The sequence below is a fragment of the Periplaneta americana genome, chromosome 13, assembly GCF_040183065.1.
Source record: "Periplaneta americana isolate PAMFEO1 chromosome 13, P.americana_PAMFEO1_priV1, whole genome shotgun sequence".
Lineage (NCBI taxonomy): Eukaryota > Metazoa > Arthropoda > Insecta > Blattodea > Blattidae > Periplaneta > Periplaneta americana.
In genome coordinates, this window is record NC_091129.1 from 7,316,084 (window position 1) to 7,330,439 (window position 14,356).

Genomic DNA, 14,356 nt, shown 5'->3' on the forward strand with positions numbered 1-14,356 from the left:
TGTTGGACCGGTACCAAAGGAAAGATGACGACTTTCTTGGACGAATTGTCGCTATGGACGAAACCTGGGCTCATACGAACCAACCAAACTTGAAACGTCAATCAAATGAATGGAAGCATCCAGGTTCTTCTCGTCCGAAGAAAGTGCGCCCTACACAAAGTGCTGTGAAGGTGATGTTCATTGTGGCGTATGACATTGATGGGGTAATACTGCACCACGCTGTACCTCCAAGGCAGACGGAAAACGCAGACTACTGGAACATCCACCGTACTCACCCGATATGATCCATGCGATTACGATCTTTTCACCACAGTGAAAGAACCACTGCGAGGGACCCGGTACAATACCAGAGATGAACTTATCCGTGCTATAGGGCGGTCAATACGGAACATCAACAAAGATGGACGCGCTGATGGTGTACGACGCCTTCCAAACATTCGGCAAAAGGTAATAAATAAGGGGGGCGACTATATAGAAGGTACGTAAATGTTGTACCCCTGTGAATAGAGCCATGTCAGAAATATCGAAGTGTTGCCATTACTTTTTATCCAACCTTAGTATATTTCCTACTTTCTTTCTACTAAACTAAAAAAACATTATAATTTCACAATAAACAATGGTTGTAACTAGGATAGGAGGTGCAGTTTTAAAAACTGGAAGAATTATTTAAATATCATGAAATATTTACATTCTCATTACAATTATTTATTTCCTGTTTACCTTCGTGGTGTGTTGTAAATAAACCAACAAAATTACATGAATTGAGATGAAAACATATAGTGGAGAGCATGCAATGACAGAAATTTTACTACACTGCGTGGAAAAGTAGAAAGCACTGTCGATTACATTATGTATTACACTGAAATGTTCAAAATAATGTATGAGAGTCATCCTAAAATTTACAAGCATATGACCTATTCTCAACTTCGCTGACGCCAAGACACAGAAGGCACTGAGGATGGTGTGAAGTAGCACCGAAACAGCTGTAAGCCGCACATGCTTACATAATTAACACGAGTAAGATCGCCATTTAATCAATTATTTATATTCAAATGTTAAAAGTAGCGTACGAAGGATTAAACATGGATTATCAAAATTATCTTTCTTAGAAACACGAGTGTCAACAATGCTTTAAAATTATACCAGTGATTCTATGCACCATCTTTGTTTAAAAGAACAAAACTGATCAGTTTTACAATACTATATTGAATTCACCCCATTTTACAGTAGCAGTCACCATTCTGGATTAAGTTTATATGTCTCTTATAAAGTAGTAGATATTTTAATTTATTTATTTATTTACCTTATTAATTCATTTAATTGTGGGATTCAGAACTGTTCTGCTTAAATGTACTGCTTATACTCCTCAAGGGGAACGATTATGCATTATTATGGTCATAAAATTATTAATATCGAATATTTATAATTCGTAATTGATTTTCCACTACCAAACTGTTACTTTTACACCAAGTCTACACTTCAAAGTTAAGACTGATGTATCTATTGTAATAGGTCTGAGTCAGAGGTCTGCATCGGACGTTTTCGCTCGAGCGCCAAGTAGTTCATAGCATAATCCGATAGGTAGCGCACATGCATGATGGGTAAAACTGTCGCGAGCGATAAATCCTCAAACGGTATAAGCCGAGCGTTAGACATTCGTTCTTGTTACAGTGATGAACTGTGTAGTAACATCATAGATGTTTATCATTTCAAAACTTTGCAGTGTTTAACTAACCTCTCCATAGTACAACTACAAAACTTGCTTTAAAATGTAATATAAATGTTGTAGGTAAATGTTTTTCTTTTTTTTCCACACACAGGAGTGATTTTGTTTTTGCCATATCTGATAGATGTTATTGGATGTAAATGTAATTATTATAAACGGAGAACACAATCACGATAATGCAAGAACTGTATCAAGTTTTCTAGTAATAATAATAATAATCTATCAATCTTTGCGTCTGTAACAGTTGTGCAGCATGATTATTCGTTTTATTGTATTTTCTGTGACGTTATCTCTGTACTAATATTGTTATTAATCTACTGCTATATCAATAATGTTTTGTAAAACGTTTCTACATTGTCGCAGTATATAGGCGGAACACTATGTATGGACCTATCATATTATATATGTGGTAAATCAAATATTGAATAATTATTAATTAGCAATAATAACTGTATATCGAAGTTTTTCATACTATTTTATTTATAACTTCATGTTCCTGTGTTGGTACGTTCCATTGACTGTTCCATTAAACGTGTGTCATAAACGCAGAAATTAAAGCCTTATTTTTACCGTGTGAGCAAAACATGTGTTTATCTTATCTGTCGCCTTCCACACAAGATAAGACATGTCGGTGAGATGACCTTGTACTGTGCTTCTATTTATTACGAGCGTATCACGACCGATCGTAACTCACTCGAGGGTGCAACACTCGACCGAGTTCAAGCGAGCAATTTAACTCCAATGCAGCACTCTGGTCTGAGTTCATCATGATTTTTCCTAAGTTGTATATGAGAATGATAAGCAACTTAATATTATATCAATCACAACTAAAAGCAAACTGCAAGAAGTGACACACAGGAGTATTCTGAATTATCAACAACACATAATGCGTGTAACTGTGTAAGTGTAAATGACAGCAATGAAGTAACAATAACAAATAAAAGAATTACAGTATAAAATTAGAAACAAAAATAGAAGAAAAAGTCTAGTTAAATCTGCTGAAAAGGTACATCACAATCAGTAAGAGAATACACACACATGAAGAAGAACAAAGATCAAGATCTAGCTATCAACTGTGACTAAGATGTGCTATAGTAACTACCAACCTTCAGAATTTAAGAGGAGAAATTTCTATTTCCATCGCATTCACATTATGGTTCTTATTCTCTATGCCAGCATTCCTAAAAAGATGATTTTCTCCTTCTTCTTTTGGTGGTATATATAGTAATTTTTTAGTTCGTGGCAATGAAAGATGTTTAAATATGATGTGCACAATATTAATATAAATGCTGAAAATTAGAATTCCTGTTCGTCAGGCCTATTTTGAAGAATTTAGCACAAATTCGAAACAGATAACTACAATCGCAACAAATGAGTTGATAAGACAATTTTAGAGCACGTTTCCAATATCAAATTATAATTTTTAAATCATCTTTACGTTTTTTTAAATTCAGTGTACAGTAATTAATAAGAAATATTGTCTCATAAGTGATGTTGATTTTGGAGCAAAATTTTAGTTGGAGTGTGTTGTGACAAGAAAATAATATACTGTTTTTTTTATAATAACTGCCTGCCATTGGAGGTAGCCCAGAAGGACTCAGTATACTCTCCTACATGAATTTTACAATATTAAATGTTTACATAAACTTTGTAGAAAGAAAATTAAAATAAACATATATGAATTATAAAGTGAAGAAAAGAAAAAAAAAAGTAAAACAGAGTGAATATGATGGCTCAGAATTTGGCAAGAGCGTTTCAAAACTGAAGTTATGATGTCAGTAGTAAGTGTCTGTGGTAGTTCAAAAGTCTTCCTGAAGCATTCAAAGAACTTGGGAATCACACCACGAGCTCCAATAAGAAGACCAATCACCTCAATGTCTTCAAGCTGGTATTTTGCTTTGAAGTAATCAACTGTTGGCAGATAAATGTTGATCTTTTCTTTATTGACATCCTCCGGCTGGCTATTCCCCGTTTCAATCTTTATGGTAGGATCAATTATATATCCTTTCTTGGTAGTCTGGGAATATGCTATCATCGTCTAGAGGAGCCATTAGTAGCAAGGCAAAAAACTTCCTCTTTTACTATCCAAGACTTTTTTCTTAAAGCAGTTGCAATTAAGGATCGAACATCATGATGTCTGGTATTTCGGAGGAGTAAACCTCTGTTACACTGACCTTGGACGTGGGCAAGGGTTTCAGTCTCCGGGCAGCCATGTCTGCACCGGGATCCGTCCAAAGAGCGACCAGGTACTCCTCTAACTGCCGCTAAATTGGCGTTCATTTTGAGGCAGGTTACCCATTCAGATGTGGATAGTCCAGACTTATTAAAAATCCAGGCGTTGGCTTTAGGTACTTGGCTGTACAATTCCACACCTCTGCCTCTTCCAGGCATTACTTTCCATGATTCGAATTCTGCATTTCTTAATTCCTCTCTTAATTTCCTAGTCACAGATTTACGAAGTTCAACTGGACAAGGGAGACTTAGATGTTGACAGGAAGAATTAAGTTCAGACATCAAAGGTCGCATACTATTTACATAAGGATTTTCATTTAATATTAAAGTAAAAGTCATTAAATTCTACAGTCTTGAGGCACCTTTCAGCAAGGTTTGTTATCCCGCGATGGTAGCAGTTTCTGGTTTTTTAAGTAAAGAATTCAGTGTTACTCATTTCAATGGCTTCCAAGTTTTGGAAATTTCTTCCACGCAGGAATGAAAACAGACGACAATCTTAAGGTGCATGATCAGGGCTATCATATCGGGTTCGGAAACAGTTTAATTCTTTCCAATTCTCGTATTTTTTTCATGATTGTTCGAGCGGTATTGGGTTCTGCGTTGTTCTGTTGCAAAATAATTCTATTTCGATTAAGTAATGGTGGGTACCTCTCTGTCAAAACTTCATGAACTTCTTATAGCTCGTGTTAAATCTTTCGTACACTACTTTTAACACTTAAATATAAATAATTGATTAAATGGTGATCTTACTCGTGTTAATTATGTAAGCATGTGCGGCTTACAGCTGTTTCGGTGCTACTTGACACCATCCTCAGAGCCTACTAGATCTCGGCGGTATCTCAACTTCGCTGCCTGTTATGTGGGTGCGTTCATGTGATGAAGAGTTGAGTCAAATAGTGTGCGTGTTCTGAAATTGATCTGTGTGTTGAGAATTTGATTAGGGTGTGTTTTAGTGTGTCACACACTAGAACAATATGAAATATACAGACATACTAATCAAATTCTCACACACAGATCAATTTCAGAACACACACACTATTTAACTCAACTCTTCATCACTTGAACGCACCCACACAACAGGCAGCGAAGTTGAGATGACGCCAAGACACAGAAGGCTCTGAGGATGGTGTCAAGTAGCACCGAAACAGCTGTAAGCCGCACATGCTTACATAATTAACATGAGTAAGATCGCCATTTAATCAATTATTTATTATAACTGTTGAGAATAAAGATCCATATTGATTGCAGTTTGTTTGGAACAAGGTCCCAATGAATCACAGCTTTAAAATTCCACTAGACACATATTACTTCTTCCTCTTGTTCTTCTTCCCTTCAAGTATAGGCCATATGGCCTGTTACGATCTCACAGTTGAATAGCAAGAATTGTCCTTAGCCTTGCCATTGTCGTCAACAGAATTATCAATCCGGTCCATCCGAGGTTTATTGTGAGATTTGTTATGAAATAACTGCTCAACGGGTTGCTGACCCGAAGGGGTAGAATTGGTGGGGTTCCACACGTAACATTACTTTGGGACAAAAATGATTTTTTTTTAACAGTGCCTTTGGCAGAGGTGTGGTAATATACCCATTTTTTTATCACATGTGACAATTCTCCTGATAAATCTATCGTCCATGGAATTAATGACAACGACAGATAACCACTCTGTGTTGAGCATGTTCAGATACAAGTTTACAACATCTCTATGATTTTCTAAGCATCTTAAAATGACAATGTATTGTATCTTTTGAAGCACAAAGTTCTTCTGAAAACCTACCAGTACTTTTTTGTGAATTGCAAAACTCTCCATGTACCTTAGTTCTTCCAGAAAGTTGTAAAAGTTTAATGTCTGCTTCTCCATTACTGTAACACTGGAACCATAATTGCACTACATGCTCACTAACGACATCTTCACCCTCGACTTCAACATTCTTCGAATTGCGACAGCAATTTTATAATCTTGTTTACAGCAGAACTTCAGAAGGACTCTAATCTCAAACTATATCACCTCCATTTTATATTCTTTGTACTCGTGTTATCAATTGACTGACACATCAATCGATCTTCTTAATGTATCCAGCTGTTTGCTGACAACATAAAGTCCACTGTAGTCTACTCAGTTGTTGTTTTTCACGAGAAATGAGGAGTATTTTGATCGTTGTTCATTATAGATGCCTGTTACTAGTAGCCAGAGTTGGGGTTTAGTCAATATATACTGCAGGGCTGTGTCTTCTGCAACTGGTACTGATGATTTTAATTTACTTCTTTTGTGGTTTATGGATGGACAGTATAGAAGAATGTGTTCCAGATCTTCATCATGATTATTACACCACAGACAAGTAGGATTATCAGAAATGTGAAATCGGTGTAGGTACAATTGTGTGAAAATGTGACCTGTTCTGGCTCTTGTTAAAAATGTTGTTGTTGTTTTCTAATGCCAGGCGTTTGACAATAAAGTCATTTGACCTCTTGCACTCCAATATTTTTCAAAGATATTATCATGGTCAGCCACTGAAGCACAGATTTTGAGGTGTTCCGAATCCATTTCTTGGTTTGAGTTGCACAATGGGCAGTTAGGGGACTGATATATTCCAATTCTATGCAGGTGTTTGGCCAAACAATCATGGCCTGTTGCCAATCTAAATGCAGCTACAGACGATTTTCGTGGTAAATCGGGAATTAACTGTGGATTATGATGCAGAGAGTTCCATTTTTTCCCTTGGGATTGAGTTGTCAAATTTTGTTTGTTGAAGTCTAAGTATGTAGATTTAATAAATCTCTTCACAGAGTAATACGTAGATTTAGTAACAGGTCTGTAAGTAGCAGTGCTGCCCTTCTTTGCTTGCCCTTGTTAAAAATGTTTGAACATGTCTGGGCAAGTTTTTGTACATTTCCAGGTCATTTGGTTTCTTTTGTACAGACTGTAAAATTTTTCCTTTGTCAGAAGCCAAACTTAAAAAAACCAACATTACTTATGAGACGACCTGAGATTTGACTCCACAAATTCATAAAAAGAGACCAGGGCTAACATGGTCCAAGGTGGAATCCGAAATACTTTTTACATAGGGACCTGAATTTTTAGCATCTATTTTAAAAAAAAAGTAGCATCTACTTTTTCCAAATTAGCATCTATTATTTTCCAAAGGAAACTTTGTGCATTCCACCTTTCATTTCTCAAAAGATAACACTGTGCACAGTTCAGTGTTTTCCTCCTCCAAATTACATCGTCTGTCTGAAACAACAGCACCATACTGTGATATGTTAACTGTCAACATTGTTTGCTGGTGTCCACAATACTTGCAAACAACATTCTGAAAATACTTTATTCTCTGTTCTTAAAGCATTAAACATTTTCACTATGTCATAATTTTCATTTTTCACCTACTGTTCAAATAAGCTTTTAAATTAATTGTACGCACTTCGAATTTCTTGTTTTCGTATACTCGAAAATCCTGGAAAAATGTCAATATTTGATTCGTCAACATTGTTCAATAGAACTACATTCTTCGAGTACAAGGTCTTCACTATAGCCTCAAAGTTCTTTTGGCCAGGATCCTTTTTCTTCAAAATTGACAGTTTATTCTTTGCTGACTGAGCAGCTTTGGAAAATAAATCTATGCATGTAGCTTAATTCAATAGACTTATATATATACACAATACACACAGGGTGTTTCCGGACTGATGTTACAAACTTTCAGGGATGACGGGGAAGGGCACAGGTATCAATTTGAGATAAGGAACCCTGGTACGGAAATGACTGAGTCGAAAGTTATAAGCAAAAATATTTGTGTGGAAATGGAATTGTGATTTGGCACCACGTGCCCTCCTTCTCTTAGCTTTTGGAACAGTCGTGGAAAGATGGTATGGGTAGGATGTCTCCTACATGGGTACTTGGCCCGATACAATCTGTGAGCTTGTCTACTGTTCCCATTGGCTCATCCGTATTCGAAAATCAGGTCTACATATTCCGCTCTTGTATACTTCTCCATTTCACTATGACTAACCGACTGGACACTGCAACTTGTACACATACACTGCTGTCTACAGACGTGCATATCAGGACCGACCATGTCCGTTACACATTACGCTATCTGCATTGCTTTAGTGTAGTTTCCTGTCCCCACCCCTCAGACAGCGCACTGAATGGAATACTGTAAGTAGACAACGTAAACAACGTCAGATGAATATATATGTGTAAGATGTACAGATAAATACACATAAATAAGGTGTACAGAGGAATAAAATTATTTCATTTTCACACAACTATTTTTGCTTGTAACTTTCGACTCAGTCATTTCCGCACCAGGGTTCCTTATCTCAGATTGATACATGTGCCCTTCCCCATCATCCCTGAAAGTTTGCAACACTAGCCCGGAAACACCCTGTATAATGAGCTTTTCACTTGAAAAATAGCATTTTACTGATAAATCACTATTAAATAGCATTTTTCTCGTGATTTCGCAATTTGATGGGAAATTTGAATTTTTTTGCACTTTCAATTCTGCTAGAAAATCATGCTAAATCACCTTACAGATGAAGCAAAATACTTTCTACCTAATAATTAAAAAAATCGCGAATTTCGGAAATGCGAAATTTTCAGGTCCCTATTTATACACACATAAGAAAGACAGACAGCATAGAGGCAGTCAGACAAGACAGACAGATGGACAGATAGACATACAGGCAGATGAATGGCTAAGCAGTAGAGAGACAAGCCGACAGTAAGAAAGCTAGATAGAAAAACAGTTGCTTGACTAAATACGCACTGCTATACAAATTTCTTAAACAGATTTGAAATAATGTGTCACAAATTCAACTGAGATACATTAAATTTTAAAGGTTGGCAGACGCATACTAATGATGGGGAGGGGGTTGTGCCATTTTATTTTGAAAATAACCCTCCCATGAAACCCAATAATTTTCTCATTGATGCCTATGAAACACCACAGATGGGAGACATCAAACACTGAACAGAATTTATTGTGGGCATGAAACCTGCCTCTACCTTTCCCTGGCACATCTCCCGTAGGCCCCGTAGTAGTCGTGATGACAGCACCCTCATTCTGCAGACTCTGGTATGAAGTGCTCTTACTCTGAAGTGATAGAGAGCGGCTCAACGCACGGTTACGCACCATCTTCTTCGACAGGTTGTCCATTGTTCCATCAGTCTCCTCATCACGTTCCAAGTGAAGGAACACCTGCGACAATTAACAGCATCACAGCAAAGTTATCTAACTTGTTTACTAAAGTAGCCTAAACACTAAATAGCATGTGACAAGTAGGTATTTTAGATAAAACTGATATGTTTTAATAGTAATATGAATAAAAATAGCTGTCGAAGTTTTTTAAAAATATAGTTTCCTATTTTATACTTGAATAGCTGCGGGCAAAAAGGTTGTAACCTACATTTTTTTTCTCAAAGGCATGTTTCCATGCAAGAAGGTTGTAGAGACATGAGGAATGTACTCGTATGTATGGAGTTAATGTTAGCTAATATAATATTTGTCTGTTTATATTTTACAAGCTGAACTAAAGGGAGGGGCTACTCATCAATTAGCACTGGTCAGCTTGACGAGTTAATAACCGAATTTGGTATAATTTTTCTCTATTCAATACCTAATTCTCTCTTTACCCTTTCCTATCCAGTCCTCTGACTGAACTCTTACTTTCTTCAACCCCGACGGCATTAGAGCATTCGAGGCCTAGGGGTTCATTTCCCTTTCCTTCCTCCTCTTTCTACTTTTCTGTTCCTAGTGCTGACCTGCTATGGCACTAAAATCGTCCTCCAGTGGCTTAAGGAGGGAAAGCTGGTGATCAACAAGATCTCCCAGCTAGGTCCAATGGACCCGTCGACCAACTGCAGGTGTGGTCCTCCAGACATTCTGGGGGTTGTGTGTGGATGAAGTAGCCACCAAAACGTTAAAATATGGTGTTCACTTAAATCGGCTACAACTTACCATTTTCTATCTTTGAAAAATATTGGAGTGCAAGAGGTCAAATGACTTTATTGTCAAATGCCTGGCATTATAAAACAACAACATATTTGAAATTATATTGTTGTTGTTGTGTGTTGTTTTCTAATACCAGGCGTTCGACAATAAAGTCATTTGACCTCTTGCACTCCAATATTTTTCGAAGATATTATCATAACCAGCCACTGAAGCACAGATTTTGAGATGTTCTGAATCCATTTCTTGGTTTGAGTTGCACAATGGGCAGTTAGGGGACTGATATATTCCAATTCTATGCAGGTGTTTGGCCAAACAGTCATGGCCTGTTGCCAATCTAAATGCAGCTACAGACGATTTTCGTGGTAAATCGGGAATTAACTGTGGATTATGATGCAGAGAGTTCCATTTTTTCCCTTGACATTGTATTATCAAATTTTGTTTGTTGAAGTCTAAGCATGTAGATTTAATAAATCTAAGTAATTGATTAACTAGCGGACTTACTCGTGTTAATTATGTAAGTTTGTGCGGCTTACAGCTGTTTCGGTGCTTCATCACACCATCCTCAGAGCCTACTAGATCTCAGCGTCATCTCGAACTTCGCTGCCTGTTGTGTGGGTGCGTTTGATTGTTGAAAGGTGTTGAAAGATGGAGTCAAATAGTGTGTGTGTGTGCTCAAATTGATGTGTGTGTTGAGAATTTGATCGGGGTGTGTTTTAGTGTGTCTGTATATTTCATATTGTTCTAGTGTGTTGAGTTTTTGGTTCTTGGGTTGTATGTGTAGGATTTCTATGTCTGCATTTATGTTATTGTACGAGGGGGATCCAGGAAATAACTACCGTTCGCGCATATCCGCCGCGCAGCTGACTCCCCTTCCTTGTTTGAAGGTCAACTGGCTTCCTTAACATGTGTTCTCATAATGTTGTGAGTACTGGTTGCAACAAGTCGCCATTGTGCATTTTTTGTTACTTCAAAATGAATGACGTGATTGATAATCCCGCCGACTGTGAGGTGAGGAGTGTGATTCGATTTTTGAATGCCCGACATTTGAAACCTGCAGAAATTTACCGGCAATTGAAAGAAGTGTATGGTGATACTGTAATGAATGAAAGAAATGTGATAAAATGGTGCGAAATGTTCAACAATGGGCGAACAAATGTCCACGATGAAACTCGACCCGGATGCCCATCACTCATCACAGAAGACCTGAAGACTAAAGTGAACGACAGAATCTTGCAAGACAGGCGCACATCACTCGACGAATTGCATATTGCCTTTCCTGACATTTCTCGTTTTTTGCTTGGTGAAATTGTGTCGCAACATTTTGGCTACCACAAAATCTGTGCACGATGGGTTCCACGGCAACTGAGTGACCAAACAAAACTCAGAGAATGGCCTCAGCATTGACATTCTTGATGCGATATCACACAGATGGAGACGCCTTTCTTGATCAAATTGTGACTGGTGATGAGACCTGGGTGTCTCACAACGCCCCAGAGACCAAGCGCCAATCATGTCAGTGGCATCATCCCTCATCACCCAAGAAACCGAGAAAATTCAAACAGACTCTCTCAACACAAAAAGTCATGGCTACTGATCGCAAAGGTGTTCTTTTGCTGGATTTCATGCCAAAAGGCACTACGATCAATGGAAATCGTTATTATGAGACTTTACGAAAACTACGGCGAGCCATCCAAAACAAGAGGCGAGGAACGCTTTCGAGAGGAGTTGTGCTTCTTCACGACAACGCCCGCCCGCACACTGCTGCTTCAACTCGAGAATTGCGGGATCAATTCGGTTGGGAAATCTTTGATCATCCGCCCTATAGTCCAGACCTTGCTCCTAGCGATTTTCACCTTTTCACTTAAGCTGAAAGACTTTCTGGGTGGTACGCGTTTTGGAAGTGATGAAGAGTTGAAGAAGACAGTGAACACCTGGCTTAATGAACTGGCGGCAGAAGAGTATAACACGGGAATTCTAAAGCTAGTGAACAGATCGACAAATGTTTAAATGTAGGTGGTGATTATGTAGAGAAGTAAAGGAAGCTTCAGTTATGTAACAGACTTTGTTTTTCCAAATACATTTTTTTTTTTAATTATTACAACAAAACGGTCGTTATTTCCTGGATCCCCCTCGTATGTATGGTTAGCATTGGTTATGTGATCGGCATATGTAGATATATTGTGTCCTCTGGTTATTGCTTTAATGTGTTTTTTGTAGTGTGTACGCACCTTAACATAACTATGGTAGCTGTTTATGGCAGATCCTCCTTAAATTGAACCCTCTGCACACAAATAAAACTAGCTTTCGTTTGAAAATCTTGCTACAGCATATGTTGGAATATGTCCTTCCATTTAAATGCTTTTTTTGCTTGGTTACTAATTATGATGTACGAATACATTTTACTACTACGAACAAAGGTCCTCATTTATATGCATTATTCACAAGCAGCAGCCTTCTCTGAAGGGGCTCTTATATTATTAATACGTGGGGTGTAACTTTAATAGTGGCAACACTGCTGTAAAAGCGAAACGAGACGGAGTTAATTGTTGTCACTTCTACCACATGCTAGTCTATGTCTGCCCTCCTTCCCCCTAAAAGGACTCTTCCGTCCGACTCACAACTCATACGCTGTAGAGAGGTGAAGTTGGTCTCCTGTTAGTTACAGCTCTAAACGGTTGTTTCGCCATGTTTACAAAGCAGGAACAGCGATCTTGGCTGAATGTTAATGCACAGTATTTCCGTCATTTTTTAGCATAATCTGAGACCAGCGTTGCGAAGAAAGCGCCCACACGTTTTGCAGAACCCTCCCATCATTTTGCAGGATAACGCAGGGGCACACACGACACAGTCTGTAGCTGATTTGTACCGTCGCTGGGGGTGGGAAGTGCTTTTCCATCCACCACATTCACCGGACTTAAGCCCCTGTGATTATGACTTAATCCCAAAGATGAAGGAACCACTTCGAGACATTCGATTCCGGACTGTTCCCGATATTCTGCAGGCAGTAGGGCGCTCTATCAGAAACATCAAAAGAACAGGAGCTGCTACAGGGATACTACGACTTCCACATCGCTGGTAACGAGTTGTAGACAATGCTGGTTACTACATTGAAGGACTGTAGAAGTTTCACAGATGTATCACTTGTATATTCGTAATAAATAAATAGTTGCCATTATTAAAGTTACAACCTGTGTATTATTATTATTATTATTATTATTATTATTATTATTATTATTATTATTATTCACCTCTTCAAGCGTTGTCATGGAAACACCATAACTGCTTATGCCCAGGCGACTGGCTCTAGTGTTGATCTCTTGCTCTATAGCTGAAAAGAGTGGTGCGAAGTTATCCACAGCGTTATGTGGCAATATGAAACTCAGCTCTCTCCCATGTCGTCGAGCCTTCTCTGCTTTTGATACGTGACTAGTTACAAGACGCGTGATGGCATGCTCTCTGGCCGCACCTTCCAGCACGAGTCTATAAAGAGAACATAATATTTTTTGGCTCGTTCACATTTGTGTGACAGTACGTTATATCTTTTATTCATTTGAAATAATCTGAGAACAGAGTAACTAATTCTAACAATATACTTTACGAGAGTTTCAATAAATCAAGCTACACCTCTAAAAAATTGACCAAGGTTTAGTTCATAATTTTATATCCAGATGTCATTACATTAACATCTCTAAAGTGAAGATCTGTTTAGTCAGTTCTGCTTCATAGGCAAAGATTGCATTCTTACAGAAAATGCATATGCATATAACATAGTCTAGTACAGTGAAACTTCCCAATAGCAGACACCGCCGGGGAAAAATTAAATGTCCGTTATTGAGAAGTGTCCGCTATTTAGAAAATCGTTAGTGTGTATACAGTGCATTAAAATTTCTCATACATATTCAACACTATATTTTACAGTACATCAGACAGTGAGATTGTTTACAGTATTCATCCAGAGAGAAATCGTACCAGTAAATGTTTTGTAAATGAAATAAACATCAGTCACTGTATCACTTCACCTTACACAAAGAAATCTAGAATAATTGCTGACTTTAAAATAACATCCTTGTCTTTCAAAATTTCACTAACCTAATTTTTTCCCACATTAAACTTTGTGGCCAGCTCACGGACACTTAATTTCTCCTTCTCACTATGCTTTACAATATCCACTTTCTCTTCTAGTGACAAACGTTTACGTTTTTGTGACATTTTTAATGTGACTGTACTTCCGAACACTCAAACTAAGAAAGTACGGACTGCTCACGTACAGTATCAGAACTAACAACTGTGCTGCTTACCTTCAATAAAGTACAAGAACGTTCAAACGCACGATAATGATTGTTGCAAAGAATTCCGTTAGAATTACAACAGTCTTTTTCTTTTTTTTTTTTTCTTTCACGCTGTCCGTTATTTGGAAGTTTTAATTGTTGTTGGGAGATACATTTCAGT

General features: G+C 37.8%; 1 protein-coding gene across 2 annotated transcripts in view; it reads right to left on the reverse strand.

The window, feature by feature from the left end:
• LOC138711713 (cholesterol transporter ABCA5-like) overlaps positions 1–14,356 on the reverse strand; it is a 314,480-nt gene that overhangs the window by 47,514 nt on the left and 252,610 nt on the right. The window contains exons 18-19 of one of the 2 annotated variants that reach the window (XM_069842866.1): positions 13,156–13,387; positions 9,049–9,154 (exon numbers count right to left, since the gene is read on the reverse strand). In XM_069842866.1, coding sequence (XP_069698967.1) covers positions 9,049–9,154; positions 13,156–13,387 — 338 coding nt within the window. Of the gene's footprint in view, positions 1–8,961; positions 9,155–13,155; positions 13,388–14,356 lie in introns of both variants that reach the window. The other variant, XM_069842865.1, reaches the window with a different exon arrangement.